Source organism: Phascolarctos cinereus, unplaced genomic scaffold (genome assembly GCF_003287225.1).
Source record: "Phascolarctos cinereus isolate Bilbo 61053 unplaced genomic scaffold, phaCin_HiC Scaffold_3;HRSCAF=262, whole genome shotgun sequence".
Lineage (NCBI taxonomy): Eukaryota > Metazoa > Chordata > Mammalia > Diprotodontia > Phascolarctidae > Phascolarctos > Phascolarctos cinereus.
This window is the reverse complement of record NW_027555736.1, coordinates 240,916,655-240,944,117: the sequence shown is the minus strand read 5'-3', so window position 1 is coordinate 240,944,117 and position 27,463 is coordinate 240,916,655. Positions and strand designations below refer to the sequence as shown.

The 27,463-nt window shown below is 37.0% G+C and overlaps 1 protein-coding gene across 1 annotated transcript in view; it reads right to left on the bottom strand.

Moving 5' to 3' along the window:
- The window catches only part of PRKCH (protein kinase C eta), a 272,078-nt gene that overhangs the window by 79,796 nt on the left and 164,819 nt on the right, over positions 1-27,463 (bottom strand). The window contains exon 10 of the mRNA XM_020986496.2: positions 4,497-4,651. Within this exon, the coding sequence (XP_020842155.1) occupies positions 4,497-4,651 (155 nt within the window). The remainder of the gene's footprint in view (positions 1-4,496; positions 4,652-27,463) is intronic.

The following is a 27,463-nucleotide window of genomic DNA, read 5'->3' as shown; positions in this document are numbered from 1 at the left end:
ACAAGGCATGAAGGGATCAGAATTATGGGATAAATGAAGCACCCTACACTCACAGACAGGCGGCTATGATGGAAATGAGTGTATAAGAGTAGTTAGGGTAGGATTGAACAAAATAAACAAATGTAAACATTTCCCTTCATCCCACATTTGCTCCCTTTAATGTAGAAACAATCAGATCTGAAACTGGAAGTAAGCTAATACCTTGGACACACTATAGAAAAACTTTATAAAGTATGATTTTTTTGGAAGAATATGTTTTTTTTAATGCCAGGAAATTCTGCTCTACATGGAATGTATACATTTATTTTGTGATAAATTGACTTGTGTTACCATGAAAATTCAAAGGCTTTGAGGGACACTAGGGATATAACTGTGAAACAGAGACAGAGAAAGAGAGATAAGAGAAAGGCAAAATAACAAATAGTCAGAGAGAGAGGCAGGGAGAGAGGAGGAGGAGGAAAAAGGGAGGAAGAAAGATGGGAGTAGAGAGAGGGGAGGGGAGAGCAGAAAGAGGGAGTAGGTGGTAAGAAAGAAGGGAAAGAGAAGAGGGAGAAGAGAAATGAGGGAGAAGAGAGAGGAGGGGAGAAGCTAGGCTTTTCACACCTTGTCTAAAGCATTTGTCCTGGCTCTGCATACTGTGTTGGGATAAATACAGAAAATCGTACTTTGGCCCAAAGGATCCTCTGATTAAAGTAAATCTGTATAAATGAATCAATAAGCATTTTTTTTTCAGGTTCATACTATGAGCTAGGCAGTATGCTAGATTCTGGGAATACAAAGACAAAAATAAAATAATTCCTACCCACAAAGAACTTACATCCTACTCTATCGACTTATTTAACTGTTAATGAAATACGACACATGAGTTTGTCTTAAATATTTTAAATACAATGCATTAAATTATTAAACTAAATAAATGCATTAAAGAACCTGAGGCTATTAAAAAAAAGTCATATAATACTACCTTGTTTTCCTTTTCTCATCAGGTGGAAAAAAGAGGCAGTATTACATGGAAATCTTTTATGTGTCAACATTTAGATTTCCAGCCAATCAACAAACTGAGAACAGAGAAATAGATAATTCCCCCCCCCTTTTTAGAAATATCACCTCACTGACTGTTTATCTCTAATCTGTGTTAGGTTTTTCTCCTGGCTGTGGCCACACTCCATTCCATCTGGGAGTCAGTGTAATGCAGGCAAAAGATAGGTTGCTGGATTTTGAGTCACAGGACCCAAGTTTGAGAATTGGCTCTGTGTGACCTTGGGCAAGTCACTTAATCTCCACTTTCTTCGTTAGTTAAAAGAGGATAATGCTTGTACTACTCCCTCCCTCCCTAGCCAATAGTGAGAATCCAATGAGATAATGCAAGCCACATTGTAACCACACAGCATTACGGAAAGTAACAACAGTATACAATCTCTCTCTCTTTCATAAAACATAGGCACCAGGTTTTTGTTAATCTGTTGAATCTAAGACAACACTTCTGAGACTCAAAATCCTCTCAAACATGTGATCATCAGACATAAAATGAATCAGTATCACAGGAAACCAAGAGTATTCCCATCTAAGGGAACAGTTTTATTTAGTGGCTGACAGTAATTTTCAGTCATTTTTTCCTAGGGCAGCTGGACAGCACAGTGGCTAGAGCGCTGGATTTCGAGTTGGGAAGACTCATCTTCCTGAGCTCAAATCTGGCCTCAGACACTTACTAGCTATATGACCTTGGGCAAGTCACTTAACCTTGTTTGCTTCAGTTTTCTCATCTGTAAAACGAGCTGGAGAAGGAAATGGCAAAGTACTGCAGTATCTTTGCCAAGAAAACCCCAAATGGAGTCATAGTCAGACATCATTGAAAACATTTTCAGTGGTTTCTACTTTAGACCTTGTTAGTAGGAGGGAAAAAAATCACCTAACACAACTTTATTTGTGTAGGCCAGACATCTTTTGTAATATGAAATGTACTTCTGATAAGTAATTAATACCTAAGATATATTACTTCTTTCCACAGCAAAGTATTTTAAATTTAAGCCACCAAAGTGATCAATTCCAGAGACTTGGCTTTCATAGGTCTTAACCTCAGGGGTCTTCTCTGCTACCATACATGGAAATTTAACTTAACTACCTCTAGAGATGGCTATGTGGTAAACTGAGAAACTAAGTGCTACCACTTGGAGAGAGAAATAACCTAACTGTAAATCTTGATGTAGACTTTTACTAGTTACATGATAGTGGGAAGGTCACATAACCTCTCTCAGCCTCAGTTTTCCTGTCTGTAAAATGGGAGAGTAATAATAGCACTTACTTCTCAGGGTTCTTGTGAGAATAAAATGAGACAAAGTGCTCTGTTAACCTTAAAGTACTATGTAAATGCTAGATATTAGTATTATTACAGAAAAAAATAAGTAAATGTGTTCTAAATCACCAGTTCTAGCTTTGATTATGCAAGGACTCAAGTGAAATGATGGCTACTTTTCAGGAAAGAACAAAAACATATGAAAATTAAAACAAGACTTTAGAATACTTGGGTTGATGTAGTTTCATTAGAAGCATAATTTTGGCACAAATTAAAAGATGTGTCTTCTCTAAATTCCAAACCACATACATCCAGTATTTTGGTTAAGACATTTTTTAGTGGTATCGACTCTCTGTGACCCCATTTTGGGGTTTCCTTGGCAAACATGCTGGAGTGGCTTGCCATTTCCTTCTCCAGCTCATTTTATAGATGAGGAAACTGAGGCAAACAGGGTTAAGTGACTTGCCCAGGGTCACACAGCTAGTAAGTGTCTGAGGCCAGATTTGAGCTCAGGAAGGTAAGTCTTCCTGACTCCAGGCTCTGAGCTGTATCCACTGTGCCACCTAGCTGCCCTGTTTTTTTTTTTAATATAAATAAAGGACACTAGATTAATGGTAGAATGAAGAACAGGGCATTGTAGGCTCAGGGTCCACCAACCCTAAATCGCATTCCCTGGCAATGTCAGCACATTTTCCTAGTCTCCTAGTTCGTAGTTGCTAGATGGAGTGGTGGAAGAGGATGTGGAAAGAGCCAGAGACAGTATATGATCAAAAGCCAGAAGAGACAATAGAGCTCATCACTAAGTGATCCGCCAAGTTTACACAGGTAGTCACTGTCAAAGTCATTATATGAACCCAGATCTTCAAATGAATGTTCATCACATGGGGCCTAGGAACCATTTGATAACTGCCATTCCACGCTATGGGCTTAGTGAGGGAAACACCTAGCTATTTTATCAGGGTCAATGTTCCCCTGTACTGGGGTGAATAATTAACAGCTAGTTAGAAAGATTTAAACTATTCTGTGTGCCTACTATTATTTGTTGAGATTTGTTGTCTTATGTTGAGATTTGTTGTCTTTTGTGTTTCTTTGCCTTAAACTTAGGGAAGCAGCCTGATGTGGGAGAAAAAGCATAGGTTATCTAGATTTAAGACCTGGACCCACCATTTTTAAATGGGGGCAATGACACTTGTATTACACATTTTATAAGACTGTGAGCAAAGAACTTTATAAAATGGAAAGTTTGGGCCATACATGTGTGTGTATGCAAATATATGCATACACATTTATGTAGTCTAAATGAGTTATTATTATATTTCAGTTTTCCTTTTTATTATTCATCCTTTGTATTTTTTTTTAAATTAAAGCCATTCTTTTTCCCTATTAAAGTTTCTAAGGTGTATGAGAATGTTGTTTTAAAAACCATTTGGTACATTTGTCTGGAGAAACTTTGATTTCTGTACTTCCCATAAAAATCAAAAGAAGGTAACAGTTCTGCCTTCATGGAAAGAAAGAGTGTATGTGGTAGTTCCATTCTTATTTAATAATACTAATATCAATCACTAGCATTTACATAGAGGCCAAGGGTAATGATTTCTACATTGGTATTCAAGGCTTATTTTTATAAATGATAAACATTTCCAGGAAGGGGATGTTATTTGTCATAGTTGACCTCCTACCTATTCACTAGTACAAAGATAATCAGTCTAACCTTTATTTTACAATAGCACCAGAGGTGGTAATACCAACAGTATTCATTCCTAGAGCAGAATTATCTATGAGGAACTAATTCATGTTAAATATTGATACGTGATAAAAGAAAGTGACTCTGCATATAGATTTGGAGGTTTAGAGGACAGCATTTTCAGAAAATTAAATAGAAGAACATATGAAGATTTTCACAGTTTGAGAAACCTAAATATCCACTACCATGTGTTTGATTGAACTATAATTCCAAGAACAGTTGTTAAGCTAATGTGCAAGACCCTAGGGATTCAATGGCAAAAACAAAACAGCTGTACCCTGGAGAAGCTTATAGTCTACATATTCATTTATTCCTACTACAAAAAGGAAACCAATAATGTACAGGGAATCGATAGAGATATTGACGGAAAATAAAAGGTTGACCTCGTGGAATGGAAGACCAGGTCTGCTTGGGGAAGGTAAGGCATTGGGGGATTGGATCCTGAAATCCAGAACTCACCTATAAATGATCCCTTTCTCATGTAGAAACATAAGGGCAGAAATAATTTCTGCAGCATAGAAGCGGGCTCGTGCCTCATCAAAACGACGGGATTTCTGGATGTGGAACATCAAATCCCCTCCATTCACAAATTCCATCACAAAAAATAGGCGATCCTGGCAACAAACATAAGAATGGGAAATCAAATAAATAAATAAAAGCTTATATCAACATAGAGATCAAAGTCATTAAACGGTAGTAGCAAGGAAGAGATCCTTCATCTGGCATTAGACAATGAATATATTAGTGTATCAGAAGACATCAAGATAAATTCTATTAGAAATCAATTAGCTGGTGTAAGACCATATCAGGAAATTGTTGGAACAATAGGTCAGTAATATCTTTAGGTCTATGCTGACTTTACCCTCCACTGAAACTCCCTGTGAAAGCAAGGACGGCACGACCATTTATTAGAGATGTTACTGTAGGGAAATTTCATATTTTGGGTAAAGATTAGGTTGAATGAATTCTAATGTACATTCTAACTCTATCATTTTATGTTGGACATTGTAGAGGAAATAAAAATAGCATATAATATGGCCCTTGACCTCAGGGACCTTCCAGTCTTTGTTGCTATGATCAAATTAACATGTATCAAAAAATTAGAGAGCAAATTAATGCCAAATGGTACTGACTATATGAGCTAAAGGACTTCAGAGAAGGGTAAAGTCACTTTAGGCTGGAATAGTAAGAGAGGGCCTGAGCTAAACCCGGAAATTTTAGTAGTTTTTAGGCAGGCAAAGAGAAGGAGTGAGGACATCATAACCAATAAGAAAAGGAAAAGGGATGGATACATGAATAAGCCTGGTGTACAACAGTGGGGTCAAAATTAAATAGAAATGGATCACTATGGGCTACATATTGACTTAGAAAACTACAAGTTAACGTTATTTATGTTGTACTGTATTTTCATTTATTTTGTCAAACATTTCCCAATTACTTTTTAATCCTATTAGTGCCAGATGTTCTGCCCATTGCATATTAAGAAGGTCTGCCTTAAAAGAAAAGAGGGTGTATTTAAGGGAAATCATAGGAATAACCAATAGGACCCTAACTTTCTTGCTTAAACTACATAATCTATATGTGGAGGATAAGTGGTTGAAATCTTGCAGTAGACAAATAGGTTTGTTCTCTCACCATTTGAGGAGAAAATTGTGCAAGAGAAAAGCCCATAGGGCAGTCCTTCCATAGGGGAATAACTGATCCTCTGATTTTCTGGTATTACCCTCATCACATAAGATGACTTGATAATGACTATAATTAACAAAGCTGCCTTATTGGTTTAATGATTATAATGCAGCACGATGAATTGGAAAGACTGTTCCAAATGTAACAACATTTGCAGGCAGAGGGCCTAAATTTTAATCCTGTCTCTCTTATTCTCTGTATGTCTGAGCAAGTCACTTGACTTTTCTGGGCCTCAGTTCTTCATCTGAATCATAAGAATTGATGAAACTTGACTGCCCCAGAAGCTCACATTTGGAGAGTCTGTATGTTTCGTGAGTATGAGTTTTGTGATTTTTACAATAGATCATATTTTCATAGTACTTTATGAAGGATTTTTCTTGAAATCACCCGGAGAGGCAACTTTTATAAGTTTCATTACTTTCAGTCCTAAAGAGTCTCAGAAAGTGCATATAAGCTGTTAGCCCACCACCATGATTGTCTTTGATATTCTAGAGGGCCACTGACCTTTTTTCATCAAAATGCTGGCATTATTAATAAAATGATTAATTACCTAGAAATTACATCTCTCAAACTTTTTAAACATCACCAGAGTTTATATACTAAAGAGGAGAAAAAAAGTATATATGTATATATATATATATATATAATTTATCTATATTTTAAAATATAAATATATTATATTTATGAATAAGTAAAATGTACATGTTAGCATGTGTACAACACATATAAAAAAACTCAATACTAAGTACTACAAGAGAAATCATGTACCATGGCCACAATAACATGGAAAGTCGCAAAGCCTGGACACAAACACAGGTTTAGTGACTCTAACTCAAGGGTTCCCGTCAAACTTGGTTTTGTTTTTTTTTAATCCCCATGCCCATTGGTTTTTACTAAACTTTCCTGTGTTTCCTATTCTCAATATGCAAGAAAATACATTCTAGAGTTGACCATACATATGTACTTAAATAGATTAATTTTTCATAAAGAAAACTCTGGCAAAGCCTTTGACAATGTAAAACACTCAAAGGGTTTGCCACAATGACTACAATCATGTAAATGGAAAGAATGACTAATTACATGCACAATCAAAAATGAATGGTACAAAATCTTAAAGAGCAAGCAGAATGGCTTGAAAGAACAGATGTGAAAGGATATTCCCAATTCCCTCTTTTGTACAGATGGGAAGTCCACAAGTATCTGTGTTTTTCTGGACTTTTTCAATGGAACCAAGCTTCCTGTCCCTCTAAGAAGCCTGTAATCCTATAACCTCCAGAATAACTTAATTATCTTAACGTAATCTGAATGATTTTGTGACTTGGAAACCACTCTCCCTCCTTTTTGGGGAAGGAAGTTAGCATTTATAAACCACAAACAAAGAAAAGATTATTTTATTTTCAGTTTCAAATGTTGCCAAAAACAATCCATTTGCTTATCCTTGTGGTTGTAATGAACATGTTATCAGAAATGTAATGCAACTTTCTTTTTCCCATAAATGAAAATTTTATTATATGCCATAAACATTTAATTGTTTGGCTATTATTGCTATTTATTTCCCTGTTGGTGAGACTAGAATTTCAGATTAAAAGTTGGCCCTATGTAATACATTCATACATACATATAACATATGCATATGTGGTTTGATTTTCTACAGAAAAAATAATACTTTGTTATCTGTCAGTTTCCAAATATAAGTTGATAAGCCAGAGTCATAAGATTGGGTTTTTAGAACTAGAAGTAACCACAGAGACCATATATTCTATTCCTTTTTTCATTTTACATACAAATGATCATCATGGTCACCTGAGAAGGGGTCCATAGGTTTTACCATCCTACCAAAAGGGGGTCCATGCCACACAAAAGGTTAAACATTACTGCTCTAAACATTGATGTTGTTCCCAACATATAGCTATGAAGTCAATAAGGTTCAGTTGTGATTCTCAAGTTTTTAGAGGAGAATTGAAACATTATATATCAGAAAACTGATCAAAACTTCTGGGAGTCACAAGTGAACACAAAAAAGAACCTAGGAGTTCTGACACCACCACTATCCCTCAGATGCTGACAAACATTCTAGGATCCTGAATCCAAGAACTTTGGTAATAGTAATGTCTACAAGCCACAGGACCTACTTCCAGCCCAGCTCCCACAACCATCATTAAGGTGAGGGTGCCCACCTTCCTCATCAGCACTACTATCAACTCTGCTGATCAACTGCCAGCAACAGGAACACAAGCATGGTAGTCTGGGAGCCATAGCAACCCTCACATCACCATTTCTGCTTCTAGCTCCTCCCTCACAGCCATCATCCAGGAAAGCAACTTCTATGGAGAGGAGGCTAGCCATCCCCACCAAATGCCATCTGGCAAACCAATGTAGTTAAAACAGACAGAGAGAGAGAGAGAGAGAGAGAGAGGAGAGAGAGAGAGAGAGAGAGAGAGACAGATAAAAGCTAGGATGCACTAGACAAGTCAAACCAACACTACCTTGACCTTGATAGGGGTAGCCCAGGACCCTGAACCCAAAAGCCTTAGGAATGGCAATGCTTCCAGTCCATTGCCCTTAGCCATCTAAAGAGCCCATTAAGAATAGATTTTTACAAATTTGTGTGTATATCCATATCTATATCTATATGTATATCTTCCAAATTTCAGTTTATTGCCTAAAAGAAATTTAAGATTAGTGTCTGACTCTGAACTTAAACAAAACATTAATTTGAACCTTTTGCTTTCCATGTGTTCTTTGTTCTGTTTCCCAAGAATTAAAAGAAAATAAATAGGTAGCTGGGAGGTGCAATGGACGGAGGGCTAGATCTCGAGTCAGAAAGAGCTGAATTCAAAACTGGCCTCAGACACTTACTAACTGTGTGACCCTGAAGAAGTCACTTACCCTCTGCTTGCCTCAGTTTCCTCATCTGTAAAAATGGCGATAATAATAGCACCTACCTCCCAGGGTTGTTGTGAGGATTAAATAAGAACACTGTAAAGCGCTGTAGCACAGTACCTGCCACGTAACAAGCATTCTACGAATGCTTATCCTTCCCCTAGGAGGTTGTATTTTAATGTCAGCTCTAAATCCAAATTGCTGAACCTTCTGTTTCCTTTTTTTTCCCTTCCCCCCCTGCATCCTGTCTCAGGTACCAACCAACCAAATCCAAATGAGTACTAGTATTCATGTGTTTCGAAAAAAAGAAGGCCCAGTGAATAACAGACAAATCAGAAGTCCTTTTTCGTCCTGTGTCTTGAGACTGGCAATAGAAGTATTCTACTCATCATTTGCATGAGTTTCATTTCTGGGGTCAACAAGCTTTTGAATATCAAATCATGCTCTAGGGCTCAGAGAGAAAGGTCTCCAAGACCTCAGAATAGGAAAATACCATCCAAGTGATAACAGCTGCTTATACAAAATATGAAATCTACAAAGCTTTCCTAAGTCGTTTTCTTCTGCAGGTAGGCTGATGGGCAGGCAGGCACGCAGGTAGGAAGGGAACAAGCATTTATTAATTTATTTATCATTAATTAATTAATGAATGATGTTTATTAAATGGCTAATATATGCCAGATACTATGCTAATTATGTCATTTGATCCTCACTACAACCCTAGGAAGCAGGTGCTATTATTATCCCCATTTTAAAGTTGAGGAAAATGAAGCTGACAGGTTAAATGACTTGCCCAGGGTCACATGGCTAGTGAGCATCTGAGTCTGGATTTGAACTTGGGTCCTGCTAAGTTCTGGTCTAGCACTCTATCCACTGTAACAGTCAGCTGCTTTTTTTTTAAACAAAAAACTAAAGTCCTGTGGTCCTCTTCTAAAGTTCTTCTTCTAAATCTACAAAGTAGAAGTTAGAGGCAATAGCACCTGGATAGATGAAGTGATATGACAGGAACTAGGTCATTTCCTGGGCAAAGATTATACTATTCTTGCCTAAAAACACATTTTGCCACATCCTAGTTTCACCTCCATCCAAGGGCAATGATTTCTGAAAATCATGCCTATCTAATGGAAGATTATCAAAATCAAATTGTTATCTCAAACTATCACCATGTTGTTTCATCATGCTCTCAGTAAATAGGGTGACCATCCCTCATGTCACTGGCAGGAAAGCAACCTAACTGTACCATATGGGAAATATGTTTGAGGACAGTGATGCTGGGAAGGTAGAAGGCCCACACTGCTGGACACATACCATCAGGCTTGATCCTAGAAGGCCTAAGCCTTGGTTTCATGTGGCATGTCTGCAGAGGCTATGTGACTGTCTGGTTCCCACAGCCCACACATGAGTAGGCAGATATTTCAAATGGGGGTTTGTGGGAGGGGATACCTGCTTGGTTTTTAGCACCCCTTATGACACTCCCTAGGTACATCCCCTGGGCAGTAAAAATGGCGGCGGCAGCATTCCGTAGGCCTGGCTCCCAGTTGGAGGTGGAATATCTAAGGGTCATAGCACCTTAGACATTTTAATAAAATGCCCCCAAATCAACTACTGCTCTTGAAAATTCCAGTGAGGTTAAAACCTTTGTGTTAGGGGCTCCTTGCTTGAACTGGATTCCTTACTAGGTTGAGCTTGCTAAGCATGGGATTATAAAACTAAAGCTATGGAAACAAAATTCATTAACCAGAGCTTCATTTCTAAGAATGCTACTAGTTCTTATGGAACTCATTTCTCCCCATTTTAAGACCCTACTTTTAATGAAAAAGTAAATCTGCTCACAAGTAGAAGATAGCTAGACTTCTCATGTTAAGCCAGGTTCTTTGTATTCTTTGTAACAGGCTTTTTTCCCTATTCTGTATGCAGTATTGAAAATATTTCTGTCAAAACCTGGAAAGACTCACATGAATTGATGTAAAGTGAAGTAAGCAGAACCAGAAGAACATTGTACACAGTAACAGCAATATTGTGTGACTGATCAACTGTGAATGACTTAGTTATTCTCAGCAATGCAATGATCCAAGACAATCCCAAAGTACTTATAAAAAATGCTATTCACCTCCAGAGAAAGAACTGAAGGGGTCTGAATGTAGATCAAAGCAAACTTCTTTTTCTTTCTTTGTTTTTCTTGTTTTGTTTTGGTTTGTTTTAGGTCTGTGTTTTTTTTTCACAAAATGACTAATATGGAAATATGTTTTGCATGGCTGCACATGTATAATCTATATAAAATTGCTTGCCTTCTCAATGAGGGGGGAGGGGAGAGAATTTGGAGCTCAAAATAAAAAAAAAATCAAAACCAAATGTTAATGTATATAACCTATTTCAGATTGTCTGCCATCTCAGGGAGGAGACTGGAGAGAGAAGGGGAGCGAATTTGGAACTCAGAATTTTATAAAAGGAATGCTAAAAATTGTTTTTACATGTAATTGGAAAAAAAGAAAATTTTTTATAAACAGATAATATTTCTGCCCTCCCATCTCCTCTGACAACAGAATCAATTTGGGGGCTGTTGCACTAAATAGCCTTACTTCTAAACACTCTTTGGGAAAGGAAGAAAATGAGAGAGAAAGCACACTTGGGAGGGAGTGGAAGATTTTCCTTTTAAAAATAATTCAGAGGCTAGGAACAGCATTTTGAATTTGTGGCAGATTCAATTGCTTTGTTCATATTATCATATAGAGCTAGCGCTCTACCCTTTCTCATGAAGCTCTGAGAAGCGCCTGGGTTTATTTCAAGTTGCATAATCAATCCTGAACCATAGTCTCTCTAATGCAATTGGGACAGCAAAGAGGGGAGCCTACTGAACTTTCTGGGAACTTTTACTGTTTTACCATCTTTCTTTGACAATGCTATCTACATTTGTAGAAATGAGGCATTCCAGTCAACAGGAAACAGTGACTGACGCAGAAGAGATCCTGAGGCAAACCACTCAGATGAGGAAATCTGTTTGTGAAACATAATAAACCGGAAACATGATAAATCTCACTACACAGTAGAATGTTCCTTTGTGCTTAAAAAAAATTTTCCAAAGGAAATAATAGTGAAAAGGGCCAAAAGAACTTTATTTTAAAACCAAATAACTTTAACTCTTACTTAATCCTTGCCAACAGGTAATAGGCACTTTGTCTTTTAGGTGAATCTAATCCAAAGTGGGTGAGGTAATTCTCCAATGTACTCAAATGGATCTGTCATTTGGTAGCTAGATGGTGCAGTGGATTTACAATGGATTTTCAACTGAAATCTTGTATATGTTCTGTATCTCTCTATTAGGGTGAGGGCTCCTTAAGATCAGGAATTGTCTTTCTTTTCTATTTGCATCTCTAGCATTTAGTACAGTGCTTTGTACAAAGTTAAGTGGTTAACAAATGCTTATTCATTCATTCATTCATTTATCCATTGATTCATCTAAATGGTTGCATCTATTTGCTTTCCTTGTCTTCGTTCTTTTCTTCTTTTTGTTTTTTTTTTGGGGGGGGTCATTTCTATATACTCTATAAGCACATATAGGACTGTAATGTTAGGGTCCAAGTATGGTAGTTCCACCACAGTTGGTGAAGGAAACATTCTGTCAAAATGCTTTTTATAAATCTTTTCCTTTTTCTTCTGTTTGTAGCCCTTCCTTTTCATCCTTGAATGTCCTTGGGAATTGCTTAATTGGCAATCTTGCCATGCTTTTATTTATTTGATTTTATCCTCCACTGTTTCTCTCTGCTTTATATGATGATATTGTTCATGATTCCCTATCATCCTTCTTTGTAAGATTTTACAAATGATTTTACATTTTAACCTAGTGTTGCTTTTTGGCAACTACCTCTCTCCTTTGGTAAGCAAGTCAGATGTTTGCTAAGTAATGCACTTTTAAAGCTCTTTGGATCTCCTTGATGTGGTCATTAATTTAGTCATTCAGTCAACAAGCATTTATTAAGCACCTACTATGTGCCTGGTAGTTTGTTAAATGCTAGGGATACAAAGGAATGGAAAAAAATAAAAAAAAACTCTCCTCTCAAGGAGCTCAATTTTAACAGGGGGAAAACATGCAAACAACTATGTACAAAACAAGATATGGACAAAATAAACTGGAGAGAATCAACAGCCACTAGCATTAGGTAGGCTTCGGAAAGACTTCTTGTAGAAATTGGGATTTTATCTGAGTTTTGAAGAAAGCCAGGGAGAGAGGCTGGAGACAGGAATAAGGAGGAAGAGAAGTCCAGGAACAGGGGTGAGCCAGTAAAAATGCTCCAGAATTGGGACATGGAATGGTGTATGTGAGGAGGCAAGATTGAAGAGAACATGAGTGGGGAGTAAGGTATAATAAGACTGGAAAGGTAGAAGAGAGCTAGGATATGAAGGGCTTTAAACACCTAACAGAGTACTTTGTTTTGAATCCTGGAGGTGAAAAGGATCTGATAACGAAGTCTGCTTAAATTTTTGGATTAAATTATTATAGTCAGTGTCACTTCTGTTGCTCATTCTCTATTTTTTTTTTAATTTCCAATTACCCGTTTAAATAATTCAGGGTTAATTTCTTTCAATTGTACACCATATTTTTTTTCTTATTGTTATTCTTATTTTTTAAAAACTAATTCTGAATTTAGCTCTGGTGAGTTGATCTGACTGTACAGACAATTGATTCAGGGATAAGCCCCGCATCAATAACAAGTCTTTTCTTGTTGTTGGTTTTTTTTTAAGAATAATTTGTTTCATTCTTTTTGGTGTTTTTTTAAGGCTTCCCATGTCTAGTGCTTATCAATTCAATTTTGAAGAAATTGTCCATGACGTAAAACATGAGGCTTCTGTGTAAGCCTTTACACTTTCATTTCTTATTTCTAAACCATATTTTCCCATATATTTCTCCCCATCTTCACCTTTTCTCTCTTTTGCATTGAAGTCAGTATCAGAGCGTACATTGGTTTGATCTGAAGTTCGTCAATGTAACAGTTCAAATTTCAAAATCAAGAGACACATTTATAAGTTGAAAGCAGCAGAAATTTGCCAATTCATTAGAAACCTTAACATATTTTGTCTTATTTTTAAAGTCTTTTTTTATTTGAATGGAAAGAGCCTTGGACTTAGAATCAGAAGACCTTACTAGCTATATGACCATGGCAAGTAATTCCCATTCAATCTTGAGAAACCTTAAAATACTTTAAAGAAAACCTGATAAGTCCACCTTGGTACATTCATCACACTAGGCCAAAGAGGAAATTCAATATATTTCAGTTGATTATATTGCCTTATTTACATTTATGGAAGGAGGAGAAGATACAACAGAAACTAAGGAAAAGAAGAGAAAGTCAAAGGACTGAATATAAAAAATACCCATTTATATCAAATAATAAACCCTCAATTATTAAATTAAAATGTATATTCTCTTACTAGTTCTCTTTGCCATACTTCAGTCCAACCCTGCTGTGAAGCCTGCTCCAGCTTTGCTGGCCCTTGCTATGGTATCCCTATTCTGATCATATAATGCCCTTTACTATTTTACAATTGTTTCATGCTTCTATCTTATCTCCCGAGTGAGCCTATCCTTCAGGCAGGGATGATGTGTTCTATTTTTACTTGTTTTAGTTATTTAGTAGACTCATAGCTTGATACTTTTAAAATGAACAAAACAGCCTATCCACTTTTCTGATAATTAGGGTAAAAGAGATGGAGAAGTTGAGTTGGGGGAAAAACAGCAACCACTAGACTGAGATTCAGAAGGACAAGGTAGAAAGAGCAGAAGAAGGTGCTAAGTTACACAGTTTTTTAGACTGTCAGCATACATTAATTTGATTGTTGGTGTTCTAATTGGGGGACTCTTATCAAATGAGTGGACATACCACTAAAGGACTTAAATTCTTATCAGTTTTTATATTCTGGCTATTAAGGCAGCTAGGTGGCACAGTGGATAGGGCACCAGATCTGGAGTCAGGAAGACCTGAGAGTTCAAATTCTGCCTTGATTACTTCCTAGCTGTGTGACCTTGAGCAAGTCACTTTAACCCCTCTCTCACTTTCCTCATCTGTAAAATGGGGGTGATAATAACACTTACCTCCCAGGATTGTTGTTCAACTCAAAGGAGATAATATTTGTAAATTGCCTTACAAACTTTAAAGTGCTATATAAATATTTGCTATCATTATTATTGTTGATAATATTACTACTACTATTACTACTACTACTACTACTACTACTACTACTACTACTACTACTACTACTACCACCACTACTACAATAATTGAAACCAGAACAAAGAACATTTCAGCTAAATGGAAGAACTGCCCACAAGTTCTCCTTGGAGAGGCAAAGAAAGGAGCTGGCAGTTGATTTTATCATATGCTAAGAGGCAATATGAAGCATTACTTCATGCAATATTTAGTCCTTTTGTATTGCAGTGGTAATGATAAAGTATGTGCAAAAAGACCACCATGAAAATAATTACAGTTTATGTACCAATGCTGGTTGCAGAGAATGAAGAGCTATGGAAATTCTATGACATACTTGGATACTAGGAGACTTCACTGCAAGGGTGCTAATAGGTGAGGTGGTGAGACTATCTCAGAAAGCATGGTTCAGGATGAAGAAATGTGGTAGGGCAAAGACTTCACAGAGAAGCCTTATGACTTTATATCATGAATACTCCTTTGAGAAAAAAGTTAATAGGTACTGGGCAGGGCAAGCCCTGAAAAACATCTTAAAATGAAATTGATTTATTTTTAACAGACAGGAAAAGACTTGTTATTAATGTGGGTGTCATTGCTGAATCAGCTGTGTACAGTCAGAATAACTTGTTAGAGCAAAGACCAGAATTAGCAAAAAAACAAAACAAAAATTACACACTTGAAGAAAGCTTAATGATACTAGGGAATAATGCAATGAGAATGAGAGTAATATGAGAATAATGAGAAGACAATAGGATCATGATAATGAGAATAGGATCATGTTATTCTAGGGTCCTTTTCTCAGTATCACATTCTATAGTCTTCTAGCTTTTTAACAATTTCTGACTTATGCTCTGACAAGTTGGTGGTCTGACTATACACAACTATAGCATACAATCAAACAACTCAATCCAGACCTATTTAAACAAGTAATCAATAAGGTAAAACATTTATGCAAAGAAATTACAATGACACTGATTGTAATTTTATACAGTAGTTTATCTGATATAAATTAATTTCTATAACAAAGAGGAAAAAAGAGTATAAAAGACACTTTAGTCAGGAAGCACTTGACGTATTTGCCAAATAGAGATGGTGGCCAAAGGCAACAGCAGTGTGGAATATAAAGTTTTTAGTAAAATCTTATGAAGAAAGATGACTATGAGAAATATTGCCTCATAAAGCATTGAGAAATAATGGAGGGTAATACCAGTTCATAAAGCAAAGAGAAATAATGGAAGATATCACCTGTTTGAAGAAAGCTTGGCAAGTGATTCAACTAATGCCACCCCAAAAACATGTAAAAAGGAAAATGGAAAGATGACAACAAAAACACAAGAAAAATGGAAAAGATCTGCAAAAGTTTTTATAACAAATTATAGAAACATTACATTGGGACTTTACTACTATAGTTCCAAATGTGTAAAGAGAACAAAAATGGGGCAATCAGCGAGGCTAGATGAAATATACATAAAGTAGATCTATGCTAGAAGTGATAGAAATATGTGGGTGTTAAAGGACATGGTCATAAATTCATCAAGGGAAGAAAAGATACCCAAGGTAAGAAAAGATCTTAGCCCTTTATAGTCAACCAAGAAAATATCAACAACCACCAGTCTATATGCCTACTTTCCCACTCATACAGAATCTTTGAGACTTATCTATGGGTTTACTCAGGAAACACTCATTGAGGGCATTAGGGGGCAACAGGGAGTTTTTCACACAGTGTTAGACTATACTATAATGGACTTTATTATAATGCAACTGACTAAAAGATCTAGAGAATTCAAAATGCCACTGTGTTTATTTCTTGTCAGTTGTGAAAAAGTATTTGATTTACTAGGGCAAAACACTATTAAAGGCTCTCTTCTTAAAAAAAAAGATATCTACAATCCATTTCAAAATCGTTCAAGATTTCTTGAAAGAAATAACAACAGAATAGTCTTGTTCAGTGACCCTCTGATCACAGGCACTGGTGGAATAAAATAGGGAGAGGCACGCCTGCCAAAAATGTTTGCCACTGTGTTAGGTTGTCCAAAGCACATTTTCAGTTGAAGAGGGACTCCCTGTGGAAAGTAAAATCCTTTAGATGCCCTTGTTAGTAGATGGCATCATACTGGTTATAGGAAGGCCCAGACCATTTCAGAACCTCCTAGAAGAGATTTGTCACTATTCAAAAGAGTTGGTCTGACTGGACACCCAGCACAGAACAAGTGCATAATAAATATCAAATGTCTAGAGTATGATATACAGTTGGAGTTACAAAGTATAGAATTTGTCAGTCCGTAGGGTGGAAAGCAAGCTGAACCCAGAATTAAATGGAAAGAGGAGAGTAGGTTAGATTATCTTTGAGCTACTTCAGTTACCAGTAGCTTCTCTTACAAACAAAAGTCCATCTTGTTTAACAGCAAAGTTCTAATGTTGTTATATGTCCATAAGGCACAGAACAAAAGAGTCTCCAAAGAACTCAAATGAAGCATCACACAAAGAGGAATATAGAGGCACCTATTGGGTATGAATGGCTTTCCAATATGCTATCAATGAGGAACTTAGAAGAACAGAAAGAAAAGATTTCATATGATAGTTAAAGACGATGGGTTGATCGTAGTGCAAGGATGAGTGACTACTCAAGTACCACTGGCTGACTTGTGATGTCAGAAGAAATCCAGTAGGACTTCTAAGCTGTTATGTAGACCCACTGTGATGCCCTTGTAGGAAAACACGGGTAAGTGTCTCATAGACATAGATGGGTTGAATCCATGCACTGCTAGAAGAAACAAAAACTGGTGATATCAAAGATCCTTTGGAGGGTATGAGAATCCTGATCAATATGGGCATCTCTTGCTTTAAGAATATCTAAAGTTTACAAAGTCAAAGGATCATTGACCTCCAAGAGCAAAACTTTATTTCCAGGGGCAGTTAGCTCCACAGGAATAATGTTCCAATGGGCAATTAGCCAAATAATATTGCAATGAGATTTCACTGCTTTACAATTAGAGTGTACTGCTCTAGGCCAAGACTGACTCAGGCCAGTCTAATGGTTCAGGCTCAGGGTTAGATGGCAATGGAATACTCTTAGATCATATAACATTCAATAAAAGAAAGTTTACTTAACAATGGAAAGATGATTAAATACTAATTCAGGATGACCCAGCTCCCCTCTGCTTCCACATTTCCAGGTGCATCCGTGGGGGCAGCACCTGGTCAGAAAGATGTACTTTTTAAAAAAATTATTTAAAAAAAATTTTTAACATATGTTTTTAAAACTTTGGGTTACAAATTTTCTCCCTTCCTCCCTCCCCACCCACCCTCATTGAAAAGGCAAGCATCTTGATACAGGTTATAGATGTGTGTAGTCATGCAAAACACTTCCATAGGAGTCCTATTGTGAAAAACTAAGTATATTTCCCTTTATCCTATCCTACCCCCCATTTATACTATTCTCTTTTTTGACCCTGTCCTTCCTCAGAAGTGTTTGCTTTTGACTGTCCCCTCCCCCAGTCTGCCCTCTTGTGTCCCCTTCCCCCCTTATTTTTCTGTAGGGTAAGATAGATTTCCATACCCCATTGTGCATGTTATTCCCACCTTAAGCCAAATCCTATGAGAGTAAGATTCACTCATTCCCTCTCACCTTCCCCCACTTCCCCTCCACTGTAAAAGCCTTTTCTTGTCTGTTTCATGTGAGATAGTTTACCCCATTCTGCTTCTTCCTTTCTCTTTCTCCCAGTATAATCCTCTCTCACCCCTTAATTTTATTTTTCAGATATCAGCCCTTCATCTTCAACTCACCCTGTGCCCTCTATCTATGTATACATACATGTAATTTTTTTCCCCTCCCACTACCCTAATACTGACAAAGGACTTATGAGTTACAAATATCATCTTTCCATGTAGGAATGTAAACAGTTCAACCTTAATAAGTGTCTTATGATTTCTCTTTCCTGTTTACCTCTTCCATGTTTCACTTGAGTCTTGTATTTGAAAGTCAAATTTTATATTCAGCTCTGGTCTTTTCCTCAGGAATGCTTGAAAGTCCCTTATTTCATTGAATGACCATTTTTTACCCTGAAGGATTATACTCAGTTTTGCTGGGTAGGTGATTCTTGGTTGTAATCCTATCTCCTTTGCCCTCCAGAATATTATATTCCATGCCCTCTGTTCCCTTAATGAAGAAGCTGCTAAATCTTGTGTTATCCTGATTGTGTTTCCACAATACTTGAATTGTTTCTTTCTGGCTGCTTGTAATATTTTCTCCTTGACCTGGGAACTCTGGAATTTGGCTACAATATTCCTAGGAGTTTTCCTTTGGGGATCTCTTTCAGGAGGTGATCGGTGGATTCTTTCAATTTCTATTTTGCCCTCTGGTTCTAAAATATCAGGGCAGTTTTCCTTGATAATTTCTTGAAAGATGATGTCTAGGCTCTTTTTGATCATGGCTTTCAGATAGTCCAATAATTTTTAAGTTCTCTCTCCTGGATCTATTTTCCAGGTCAGTTGTTTTCCAATGAGATATTTCACATTCTCTTCTAATTTTTCATTCTTTTGGATTAGTGTTACAGTATCTTTATTTCTCAAATTGTCACTAGCTTCCAATTTCTCCATTCTAATTTTTAAGGAAGTATTTTCTTCAGTAAGCTTTTGGACTTTCTTTTTCATTTGGCCAATTTTGCTTTTTAGGGCATTTTTCTCCTCATTGGCTTTTTGGACCTCTTTTGCCATTTGGGTTTGGCTATTTTTTAAGGTGTTATTTTCTTCAGTATTTTTTTGGGTCTCCTTTAACATCACTCTCAGTTTTTCTTCTACTTCTCTTACTTGCTTCTCAAAATTGTTTTTGAGCTCTTCCATGGCCTGGGACCAATTCATATTTTTCTTGGAGGCTTTGAATGTAGAAGCTTTGTCTTCATTGTCTTCTGGTTGTATGGTTTGATCTTCTTTGTCACCAAAGTAAGATAATATAGTCTGACTCTTTTTGCACTGCACGCTCATGATCCCAGCCAATTACTTGAGTTATAAACTCTTTGTTAAGGTAGGAGTCTATTTCCAGTGTGGAGAATGTACTGTCCCAAGCTTCAGGGGGTTTGTGCAGCTGTTTTCAGAGATACTTCTAGGGACCTGTAAGTTTTCAGTTCTTCCAAGGTGCTATGATCAAGGGTGAGGTGTTTACTCCTTTCCTGGCCTGTGCTCTGGTCTATGAGTGACCACAAGCAGTCTTTTCTGTCTTGGAACTCTGAGGGTTTTCTCTTCACAGCCACTACAAGCTCCACCGCGCCAGTACTCCTCCTTGCCCCAGGACCGCCACCTAGAACTGTGACCCAGATCCAAGCATGGACAAAGCAAGAGATTCCTGCCTCAGCACTGGTGAAGAGATCCCTGCAATCACCCTCTGATTCCCCCTCAGTCTGTGGGCCTGAAGCTTAGGAGGTAGCCACTGCCCTAGGGCCATGCTCAGAAAGGGAGGAGGTGGGGGGGGTGCTGTGACCCCGCACTCCTCTCTCACCATCACAGAAACCGACTTTTGCCACTGACCTTCTAGGCTGTCTTTGGTGTTTGTGGGTTGAGAGGTCTGGAAACCATCACAGCTGCCTGTGATTCAGTCCTCTGACACCTGCTCCAGGTTCACTTTGGCCTGTGTGCCCAAGCCAAACTGTGCTGTCCTACCAGCCCGGCGCCATATACCTTTCTGATCAACCATCCAGGTTGTCTTGGGCTGGAAATTTGTTTCACTCTGTCTTTTTATGGATTCTGCTGCTTCAGAATTTGTTTAGAGCCATTTTTTATAGGTATTTGGAGGGGTTTGGGGGTGAGCTCAAGCAAGTCACTGCTTTTAGTCTGCCATGTTGGCTCCACCCTAAATTGGCTATTCTAAGACTTTTAAGGCATTAGGGTTTGATCAAGCCATAGGAGTAGCAACTCCTCACGGGCTGTGCCTTTTCTACAGCAGGCAAAGAAGAACCAATATCAGTGGCTCAAATTTTAGGGATATTTCCCTGACCCTTTAAAGAGAAACTAGCCTGGCCTACATGAAATAAATGCTGCTCCTACCACATGTAGTAACAATATGCAAAATGACATTGGACAGGGGACCTCATATAGGGTATGGTACAGTATAAAAAAGTCTACATTAAGAAAAAGATAAGATTATTTGCTTTACAAAAGGAATCAGAATATGATCCCTTTAAATGATGTATTTTCTTGGTGAATTTAAAATACAATTTGATTCTCAAAAACTCATTTTAGATGTATTAGTGTTACAGAAAGTGAGATAAACACACACACTTTTTGCAATGGCTAGAAGAATAACTAAAAAGATTGACAGTAACTTTTCACTTACTTGTAAATAATTTCAATCTCAAGAACCTGGAAGCTTGCATACTCCTATAGAAGTAGGGACTGTCTTTCTCTGTGAGGTACATCTTATGCTTTTGTTTCATAAACTGCTCTCTAGGGATAAGATTCCTGGGAAATGAATTAATTCTTTCAGGATGTTAGCAAATTATAACATTAGAATGGCACCCCAAGGGCCCAAGGTAGAGTATTTGTACCAGTACTTAAGGGAGTGGATTACACACTAGGAGAAGTGATTCAAAACACAATGTGTAACATAAGTTGTGATAACATTCACAGGTTTGTAAAATAATGAAAGGAAGTGATATTATAGCTAAAGGACCAAAGGGCCAATTTTTGTCTTTACAAGGAAGGCTGTTACTATAATGTTCACACGGATGCTTCCCTATTAAATTCTCTAGTTTTCTTCCAGGGAATAGACTTCTGTTCAAATTGATGGCTATATATTCACCATCTCTCTCTGAAGCATTTTCCCAACAGTGAACATCTGCCTTTATTATTCATTGAAGGAAGTAGAGATCTCTATTTCTGTAGCTAAAGAGGGAGCAGAAGATAAGCAAAACAAGGAGAAAAATAATCAGAATCAGATTAGAAAATTAGATCAGAAACAAGGTGGATTAAGGGCTAAGGTAATTCAGATGGGTCAATTTAGACTATACGCAGCAGGAACCAAGATAAAACACAAACATAGCATCATTTCCCAATAAGAAAACATCTAAGGTTTTCATACGTTTTGATCCATTTTCAATTTAGAGGGGTTTAATTAATTTTGGCTGATTAAAACATTGACCATGTATAAGACATTTAACCTCTACCAGTCCCGCCTTCAGGACCAGCTGACTCTTTTTCAACTAATCTCTATAGGGAATGAGACAGAAAGTCAATAAGATTAGTATAGAAGAATTGGTAAGCATCAGTAAAGGCCCAGATGAAGTTGTGTACCAGAATTTTAGTGGATGGAACCACTTTGATTTCATGATTTTCTTAAGAAAGGGAAGGATCATTAGAAGTAATATAGTCCAATCTCTTCATTTTGCATTTGAAAAAAGCAAGGTTTAGACAAGGTTAAGTGACTTGCCCAAGATCACAAAGACAGAAGTGTTAGAAAGTAGCTGGCAATAGCTATTGGAATTGCCACGGGGTTAAGGTTAGGCATGGAAGCTAAGTGAAGCCACAATGGAATAAAGAGATTATTACTGTGAAGGGGAGAGTAGGAGAGCTGGAAGGATAAAAGGGTTGAAAAAGGGAATTTTAAAGTTCTGAGTCTTGCCATTATGAGCTGTAAGTTTGCTTCCAACACTAAAATTCTTTTACAAAATTAATTTTTATTGATTTGTTTTATATCATCTTTACTTCCTAAGCCCCCACCATGGTAATAAAGAATTAAAAAAAAGGAAAAAGGCATTTCAGAAAAACTAATCAGCGCATCAACTAAGTCCAACAGCATATGCGGTATTCTACATTCACAGTCCCTTGCTCCTCTGCAAAGTAAGGAGATGGATGTATTCTCCGATTTCTTTGGGGTCAAGTTAGGCCATTGTAATTACAATAAGAATAGACCAGTTCAAAGCCTGGGGAGTTCTGGGAATATGGAACAGGCAGTGAATAGAAACCCAGAAGGGAGTCAAAGCAGAATGGGGAATGTGCAATTCCTTCCCACTTGGGTCCACACTGCCCCCCACCTCTGAGTACTCCTGTCACTCCTACCACTACTAAACAATCTTTAACCAACCTTTAGGGTTGGTAGTGCAAGTTTCTCCCAATTTCACTGAAGAGAAAACAGGCCACCAGAGATTATGTGATTACCTGTGAACATATGGCTATTAAATACCAGAACCAGGACCCAAACCTAGATCTTCTAAATTCAAGATTCTAAATGCTAATGTGCTTTTTGACTCAAAGCTAATGAGCAGGTCAAAAGATACAAACAGGCAGTTCTTAGACAAATCAAAATAATTTACAGCCATGAGAAAAAATGCTCTAAATCATTTTTGATTAGAGAAATGCAGATTAAAACAACCTTGAGAAATCATTTTATACCTACCAGATTGGCTAAAATGATTGAAGGGGAAAGTGACAAATATTGGAAGAGATGTGGTAAAATTGGGACACTAATTCATTGTTGGTGGCATCATGAAATGATCCAACCATTTTGGAGAGCAATCTGGAATTATGCCCAAAGAGTTATTAAGCTGCTTATACCCTTTGACCCAGCGATACCACTACTAGGTCTATTTCCAAAGACAATTAGGGAAAAAGGAGAAGAATCTGTATGTTCTAAAATATTTATAGCAGCTCTCTTTGTGGTGGCAAAGAACTGGAAATTGCAGGGATGCCTGTCAATTAGGGAAGGCTGAACAAGTTGTGGCATGTGATTGTGATGGAATATTATTATGCTATAAGAAATGATGAGCTGGGAAAACATGGATAGACTTGCATGAAATAATGAAGAGCGAAATGAGCAGAACCAAGAGAACACTGTATACAGCAACAGCAATATTGTTTTAAGAACAACTTTGGGTGAATAAGTCATTTTGACTATTATAAATACCAAATGGTATTATAAATGCTTAATGGTGGCCATCTCTAGGGCGGGGGGGAGGGGGGAGGAAATAAGAAATTTTCATGAGAACTTTATTATATATTTAAAAGTAATAGTAAGTTGTACATAATAGATTGGCAGTTTCATGTGCAATCATCTTTTTAAAATTATACTATGTTATGGAAATGCTTGTTTTATTCCATAAATTAAAAATAAAAGTTAAATTAAAAAAGACTGCTAATCATTATGTTCTAGATCTTACTTTATATTGACAAAAGGGCTTATTCTTTTCAAGATCTATAGGGACAGGATACTGTAGCTAAATCTATGATTGACCAACATAGGAGAATTCTTACCAGAAACGAAGTAACTAAGACATAAATTCTTTGAATTCTATCTCAAAGCACAGAATTTAACATAGATTAATTTTGTCTTTGGGGATGGAATGGAAGTGCTCCAGACACTCAAACATGTAGCACTGGTACCCTTGCCAAGCTGTCGTAATTACTGCTCTCTCCAAGTACAAGAATCCTGATGGGCTTTACATGCAATCATAGCTGTAGTCTAAAACCTTGGGACCCATCTGCTAGGCAAAACAGAAGCATGAACTTTCTGCTGAAATTTTTTTTTGATTAATTAGGAGTTTCATCTTCCAGCTCAACATTCATTCTTCAACTACCTTCAAAGCATGATGATTCTATTTTGCGATTTTACACTATTACGTATTATTTATATTTGCTTCACATAACTTGTAGCCAACTTGACCTGAGAGAACACAGGAGCAGGTCTTTTATTTCTTTCGTACCCCTTACAGCACCTAGAATAGAACTGAGCACTCAATTGGTGATGATTGATTTGTAGTGAAATATTTTATCACTTGGGACCCATTTCATTTGTGACTTCTAACCCGTGTGTTTTTGAGTGACCTTGGCAATTCAAGTCTATTATTTACTCTTACAGGCCAACAAGCTGTCTACAGTTTGTCAGCTCCAATAAAGGTTTATACTTCAACTGAGAAAAAAAAATTCTAACCAGTTTAACGCTAGCTACAAACTCCTTTATAAGTCATAGAATCATAGAATCTTAAGAGTCAAAGAGGTCATCTAGACCAACTCCTAATTGAGACATGAAACTTCTCTGTGACCTGACACCTAGTCACCTAGCATTATCTGAAGATCCTTAAAGATGTCCAATGACTGGGAACTGAAGACCCCTCTAAGTCAGTCCCATCCATTTGTGAATAGATCTAATTGTTAGGGAGTATTTCTTTAAATTCAGCTGAAATCTGCTTTCCTTGAACTTTCAAACCTTCATTCTAGTTCTGCCCTCTAGGGGTAAGAGTAAGTTTAATTTATTTCTACGTTATAAACTCTTCAAATATTTGAAGACTGTGATAATGTTCATCCTTAGTCTTTTCTTTTCTTGGCTAAGTATCTATAGCTCTTCTCAAGCAATCCTCATATGGTATCCATCCCTCAACAATCCTGATTTTTAAAAAAAGGGTCAAAGTCTAGTTATAGTCTATATGCTCATGACATCAAAGGAATATGCCAAATTCATCTTCATACCCCCATAATCACTGGGTGAAGGAATCGCTACTCCTGCCCCACCCTTCACGGCAATGTGGTAATAATGGGAAGAGCACTAGACTTAGCGAGACAACCTGGATTCTAGTCCTGGCTTTGTCACTTACTAGTTGTATAAGTTTGGATAAATCACTCTTAGGGCTTATTTCCTTATTTATAAAAATGGACCTCCTCTGCCTTTTGTCTCAGCAGCAGACCTCAATTTGTATTTTATTGAGGAAACAGAGACCATCCATTATGAGCCTTCTCTTCTCCACACCAGATGTCCTCATCCTCAAAAAACCTTTACTTTTCCTGTCATCTCCTCACACTATTGTCCTCTATTTCATCTTTTCATAGACAAATTCCTAGAAAAAGTCATTTGTATTTGTTACATCCACTTCCCTATCTACATTCACTTCTCAACTCCTGTAAGCCAATAACTTACTGTGATACTGAATCTGCTCTCTCCAAGCATTTCTTAACTGCTACATTTGACGACCCTTTCTCACTATTCATCCTACCTCACCTCATTGTAGCTTTTGCCATTTATTTCCTGGTTTTCATGACACTGTCCTTTCTTCCTGGTTCTATTCCTATATGTCTGCATCAGCAAGTATCCTGACGCCTATGCATGGGCATAACCCAATGGTTCCACATTGTAACCAAACTGGCCATTAGCTTTTCGTAGAACCTAGAATTCACTTCTTCTTCACCTCTCTACCTCTTATGATTCTTAGTTTCATTTGAGGCTTAGCTCAGGAACCAATTACTAAAAAGAATTTCCTGATTTTCACTCCCTACCAGTTAGTTTTCTCTCACTCTTTCCTAGTAGTGAATTCTTAAGCAAACAAAGGATAGAAGTTATTTTAAAAAAGATAAAACTGTTGCTTTCAATTACGTGAAGCTGAAAAGTTTTTATACAAACAAAATTAATTCAAATAGGATAAGTTGGAAGCAATTGATTATGAAAATCTCTTTGAATCAATTATCTCTGATAAAGGTCTGATATCCAACATACATAAAGAATTTATGAATATATAATTAAAAAAGCCATTCTCCACTCGATAAGTGGTTAAATTATATGAAAAAGCATTTTTAACAAAGGGAAAAAAAGCCCTATTAACAACCACATGTGATATTGCTCCGAATCACTAATAATAAGAGAAATGAAAGTCAAAACAACTCGAGGTTTCATCTTCCACCCAACCAACTGGTAAAGATGACTAAATATAAGACATTCAATGTTTGGGCAAAGATGAAACATTTAAAAAATAACACAAAGGGGATCACAGAATGAAATTTAGAAGGAGACAAACAGGATAGTTTTATTACTATCATGGTAAATTTATAAGAACTGAATGAAAGAAGTTTCAGGTCTCATATATGATCATTTTTTAAAACAAAGATGCTACACTAGAAATACAATGATACACTAATATGCCAGTGCTGAACTGAAAACTGATCTAACCATTCTGTATGGTCATTCAGAATCATGAGAATAAAGTGACCATGTCTATACAGAGATCCCATGGCCAGGCATAATGCTGCCAGAGATTAAAGATAAAAAGTTTTAGCAGTACTTTTTATAGCAGCAAAGAATGGGATAATACAAAGGCATTGCCCATCAACTGAAGGCTGGCTAAACAAGTTGTGGTACATGAACATAATAGAATGTTTTTGTTGTGTAAGAAACAATGAGTATGAAGAATATAGGGAAGCTTGGGGAGACTCATGAACTGATTCAAAGAGAAGTAGAACCAGGGGAATGAAATACACACCATCTGCAGCAATATAAGGAGAAAGAACAATTGAAAACTGAATGCGAAATCATCATGGTTGACTCCAAAGAACTCCTATGTGAATGGACCTATTTCCGTTCTTAGAAGAGAGTTAAGGGGATTATGCGTGTAGGATACTGCTGAACTGATTATTTTTTCCTTCATTATAATAGAGATGACTTTTTGGGAGGGAGAGGGTAAGGAAAATATTGGAAGAAAATGTAAAGGATGTAAAATTTTAAAAAATTAATATTTTAAAAAGAGATCAAAATAACAATTAAATGGAACCCCCCCCAAGAATAGCCAAAATGACTACCTTGAATCTTAGTTCCAAGTAATTTCTCATCCATGTTCTACAGCTACATTCCACAATGAAATGGCTAAAATCCAGGCAATTGCAGAAAGGAAAAGGAATGATACCAAATTAATT